The sequence below is a fragment of the Pan paniscus genome, chromosome 7, assembly GCF_029289425.2.
Source record: "Pan paniscus chromosome 7, NHGRI_mPanPan1-v2.0_pri, whole genome shotgun sequence".
Lineage (NCBI taxonomy): Eukaryota > Metazoa > Chordata > Mammalia > Primates > Hominidae > Pan > Pan paniscus.
The window spans coordinates 102310843-102315704 of record NC_073256.2 but is presented as its reverse complement, the minus strand read 5'-3'; the positions used below and the strand labels follow the sequence as shown (position 1 = coordinate 102315704).

At 53.4% G+C, this 4862-nt stretch overlaps 1 protein-coding gene across 1 annotated transcript; it reads right to left on the bottom strand.

The window, feature by feature from the left end:
- Positions 1–2300: 2300 nt before the first annotated feature.
- LOC134730933 (exonuclease GOR-like) lies at positions 2301–4655 on the bottom strand. Its single transcript, XM_063606607.1, has one exon. It carries the CDS (start codon positions 4653–4655, stop codon positions 2301–2303), a length of 2355 nt encoding a protein of 784 aa, XP_063462677.1.
- Positions 4656–4862: the final 207 nt, after the last annotated feature.

The following is a 4862-nucleotide window of genomic DNA, read 5'->3' as shown; positions in this document are numbered from 1 at the left end:
TTGGGCAGTATGGCCATTTTCACGATATTGATTCTTCCAATCCGTGATGGTGGAATATTCTTCCATTTGTTTGTCTCCTCTTTTAGTTCGTGGAGCAATGCTTTGTAGTTCTCCTTGAAGAGGTCCTTCACATCCCTTGTTAGTTGGATTCCTAGGCATTTTATTCTCTTTGAAGCAATTGTGAATGGGAGCTCACTCATGATTTGGCTCTCTGTTTGCCTCTTATTGGTGTATAAGAATGCTTGTGATTTTTGCACCTCGATTTTGTATCCTGAGACTTTGCTGAAGTTGCTTATCAGCTTAAGGAGATTTTGGACTGAGACGATGGGGTTTTCTAAATATTCAATCATGTCATCTGCAAACAGGGACAATTTGACTTCCTCTTTTCCTAATTGATTTCTCTTTATTTCTTTCTCCTGCCTGATTGCCCTGGGCAGAAGTTCCAACACTATGTTGAATAGGAGTGGTGAGAGAGGGCATCCCTGTCTTGTGGCAGTTTGCAAAGGGAATGCTTCCACTTTTTGCCCATTCAGTATGATATTGGCTGTGGGTTTGCCCTAAATAGCCCGTATTATTTTGGGAGATGTCCCATCAATACCTAATTTATTGAGAGTTTTTGGCATGAAGGGCTGTTGAATTTTGTCAAAGGCCTTTTCTGCATCTGTTGAGATAATCACGTGGTTTCTGTCTTTGGTCCTGATTATACGCTGGATTATGTTTATTGTTTTGCATATGTTGGACCAGCCTTGCATGTCAGGGATGAAGCCCACTTCATCATGATGGATAAGCTCTTTGATGTGCTGCTGGATTCGGTTTTCCAGTATTTTATGGAGGATTTTCCCATCGATGTTCCTCAGGGACATAGGCCTAAAATTCTCTTTTTGGGTTGTGTCTCTCTCAGGCTTTGGGATCAGGATGATGCCGGCCTCATGAAATGAGTGAGGGAGGATTCCCTCTTTTTCTGTTGATTGGAATAGTTTCAGAAGGCATGGTACCAGCTCCTCCTTGTCCTTCTGGTAGAATTCGGCTGTGAATCCGTCTGGTCCTGGAGTTTTATTGCTTGATAGGCTGTTAATTATTGCCTCAATTTCAGAGCCTGTTAGTGGTCTACTCAGGCATTCAACTTCTTCCTGGTTTACTCTGGGGAGGTTGTATGCGTCCAGGAATTTATCCATTTCTTCTAGATTTTCTAGTTCATTAGCTTAGAGGTGCTGATAGTATTGTCTGATGGTAGTTTGTATTTCTGTGGGATCGGTGGTGATATCCCCTTTATCATTTTTTACTGCATCTGTTTGATTCTTCTTTCTTTTCTTCTTTCTTAGTCTTGCTAGTGCTCTATCAATTTTGTTGATCACTGCAAAAAACCCGCTCCTGGAATCATTGATTTGTTGAAGGGTTTATTGTGTCTCTATCTCCATCAGTTCTGCTCGGATCTTAGTTATTTCTTGCCTTCTGCTAGTTTTTGAATGTGTTTGCTCTTGCTTCTCTCATTCTTTTAATGGTGATGTTAGGGTATGCATTTTTGATTTTTCCTGCTTTCTCTCGTGGGCAATTAGTGCTATAAATTTCCCTCTACACACTGCTTTAAATGTGACGCAGAGATTCTGGTATGTTGTGCCTTTGTTTTCATTGGTTTCAGAAAATATCTTTCTTTCTCCCTTCATTTCGTTATGTACCCAGTACTCATTAAGGAGCAGGGTGTCCGGTTTCCATGCAGTTGAGCGGTTTTGAGTGAGTTTCTTTATCCTGAGGTCTACTTTGATTGCAATGTGGTCTGAGAGACCGTTTGCAGTAATTTCTGTTATTTTACATTTACTGAGGAGTGCTTTACTTCCAACTATGTGGTCAATGTGGAAATAAGTGTGATGTGGTGCTGAGAAGCATGTATATTCTTTCGATTTGGTGTGGAGCGTTCTGTAGATGTCTCCTAGGTCCGCTTGGTGCAGAGCTGAGTTCAATTCCTGGATATCCTTTTTAGATTTCTGTCTCGTTGGTCTGTCTAATGTTTACAGAGGGCTGTTAAAGTTTCCCATGATTATGATGTGGGAGTCTAAGTCTCTTTTGATCACACTTTAAAGATCAAAAGGTAGAAGCGCAAAGACATTATCTGTGCAATATTAGAAACCTAGTAAGTGGTGGAATTTGGCCTTGAACCCAGATATCTAACTCCAGAGCCTAAGTGCTTCACCCACCTCACTGTGGTGCCTCTCGAGAAAAACAGGTAAGCACACATTCAGAAAGCTGGTGGGCCGGGGGGCTGGCCTTGTACTCAGAGGCCATGGAAGTCCCACGATGGGTGGCTAGTGGTGTAAGGACAGAGGTCTCGGATGGGCAGAGGGATGTGGACAGGCGCGAGGGGGCGCGGCAGGGACTCGGGGGACTGGGAGTGGCGGCTCGGTGCTGCGGGAGGCGATTAGTGGAAGGACAGAGGTCTGGGAAGGGCAGAGGGATGGGGACAGGCCCGAGGGTCCGCGGCAGGGATTCCGGGGGACTGGGAGTGGCCGGTTGGGGTTACTCTTGGCTTTTTGCCCTCTCCTGCCGTCCACTGCTCCGGTTTCTTTGGCCTTGCGGCGAGGTGGACAGGGTGAGCTCTCAGGACTGATGGCGGTTGTGGAAGGGGCCTGGGGCCAAGGACAGGCCAGGGCGGCGGGAGAGGCGGACCGGTGGCGTGGCTGGATCTGGGCGCGCTGTCGGACCTTCCACATCACCAGCTGCAGGCAGGCGTTTGCGTCCTCGCTGGAGTTGTGGCCGTCCTGGCTGTCCTGGATGATCTGTCCCAGGTAGTCGGCCGCGAGATTCCTGAGGGAACGCTTGTAGGGGAAACCCAGGTAGTGCGGGAAGAGCACGGCCGTGTCCACCACGGTGCTGTGGATGAGCTTCAGGGCCAGCAGATCGCTCTCCAGGCTGTGCCCGATGAGGATGGTTTGGGCGCTGAAAAAGCTCAGCAGGATGGCTTGCACTTGGGGCAAGGTGATGCTCGTCTTGGCGACGTCGGCCTCGGTGACTCCGGAAAACCTGGTGTTGTAGTCCACGATCTCGTTGTCGGGCTTGACGAAGGTGTCGTACACCACTCGCATGTCGGCGTCCACCACGGTGACGCGGGTCAGCTCTAGGCCATGCGTGGTGTAGCACATCTCACAGTCCAAGGCGTAGATTCCTGGATAAGCGTCTCTGGACAACTCTTTCTTGAAGGTCTCCACGAAGCCATCGAGGCTGTCCTTGCGGCCGTCCCGCACGTGCTGCTTTGCCACCTGGCAGCCCACAGAGCCAGGAGCAGCTGCACAGCAGGTGTACTGGCTAACCCGGCCTCCAGCCACCTGGCTCGAGCGGACCCGCCCCCAGTGATAATAACACAACTGGTCGCGTACACAGCGGCCCGAGGAGGACACCAGGTACTCGGTGCCACAACGGCAGCAGACCCTGCAGGAGGAGTCGCCGGGCCCCTTCCCCTGGCCAGTGAAGAGGACGGCGCCTCCGGGCCGCTCGGGGTGCGGGAAGGGGTAGCCGTTCTCCTCGAGCTGGTCCTGGCTGAGCAGGAACTCCTGGAGGCGGCTGTACAGGGCGGCCCTGCTGAGGCCCGGCATGGAGCTGGGGGTCAGGCCCTTCAGTCTCTTGAGGGTGTTCAGGACCACGTTCAGGTACCTGTTCTTGTTGGGGCTGCAGTCGTAGGCCACCTTCTCCTCGTTCAGCGCCTTCTCCTCGGCCTCCTGCTTGGAGGCGCAGAACTTGAGACACTCTTCGGTGAACAGTTGGAGATAGCCTCGGCGGAGGACGGTGGGGACTTGGCACCCAGACCTTCGGAGGACAATAGGTTTCTTCAAACTCGGTAAGGATGGACGACGGACGATTCGCTTAGAGCTGATGGTGGTGGTGGTCTTGCATGCCATCCCTGACCTGTTGCGCGTCTTCCCTGGCTGTCTGCCGACCTTGGAGCCACTGGAGCGTTGGCTGCTGCTGGCCACGCGGGTTCTCTTGGCATCTGTGCAACCTGTGACCAAGCAAGGGCTGGAAGACTGGGCGATCGTCTTCCTCTTCCTGGGGGCTGAGATGCGGACTCCCGAGGGCCTCTCTGTCAGCCTTGGGGCGGCTGGCAAGCAGCAGGCCGATCCCCTCTGTGCAGGGAAGTAGCACGCCTCCGTCACCACCTTGGGACACGCTGGGGGCACCGCCGGACCCCTGTTCTGGGGCTCCGCCTGGATGTCCACAAATGCGGAGGCCTGGTTGTGCATCTGGGGCACCCGGAGCCCGAAGCTCTGGGCAGGCTGATGAGAGGGCAGGGGGAATTCTGGAGCCTCGAGGGCCGCCTCCTCGGCCACCTTCTTAGCTTCTGGGTATCCAGGTGGGAACCAGCAGGGAGCTGTGGCTCGCAACATCTTGCTGCCTTCGGGAGCACCGGCCTGGCTCTGCTCCGCTCCCAACTGGCGGCTTCTTGCCTCCAGGGCCGCCTCCTCGGCCACCTTCTTAGCTTCTGGGTATCCAGGTGGGAACCAGCAGGGAGCTGTGGCTCGCAACATCTTGCTGCCTTCGGGAGCACCGGCCTGGCTCTGCTCCGCTCCCAACTGGCGGCTTCTTGCCTCCAGGGCCGCCTCCTCGGCCACCTTCTTAGCTTCTGGGTATCCAGGTGGGAACCAGCAGGGAGCTGTGGCTCGCAACATCTTGCTGCCTTCGGGAGCACCGGCCTGGCTCTGCTCCTCTCCCAACTGGCGGCTTCAATGAGTGCCGCGGCCGCCACCCGTCGCCTTTATAGACGCACAGGGCAGAGTGGGTGGGACTTCTCCTTGATAGGTTGCTGCTTCCATCCAATCACACTGAGCCTCATCTTCCACCAGACTCCAGCTTGGGAATGCCTCAAGGGGTGCACT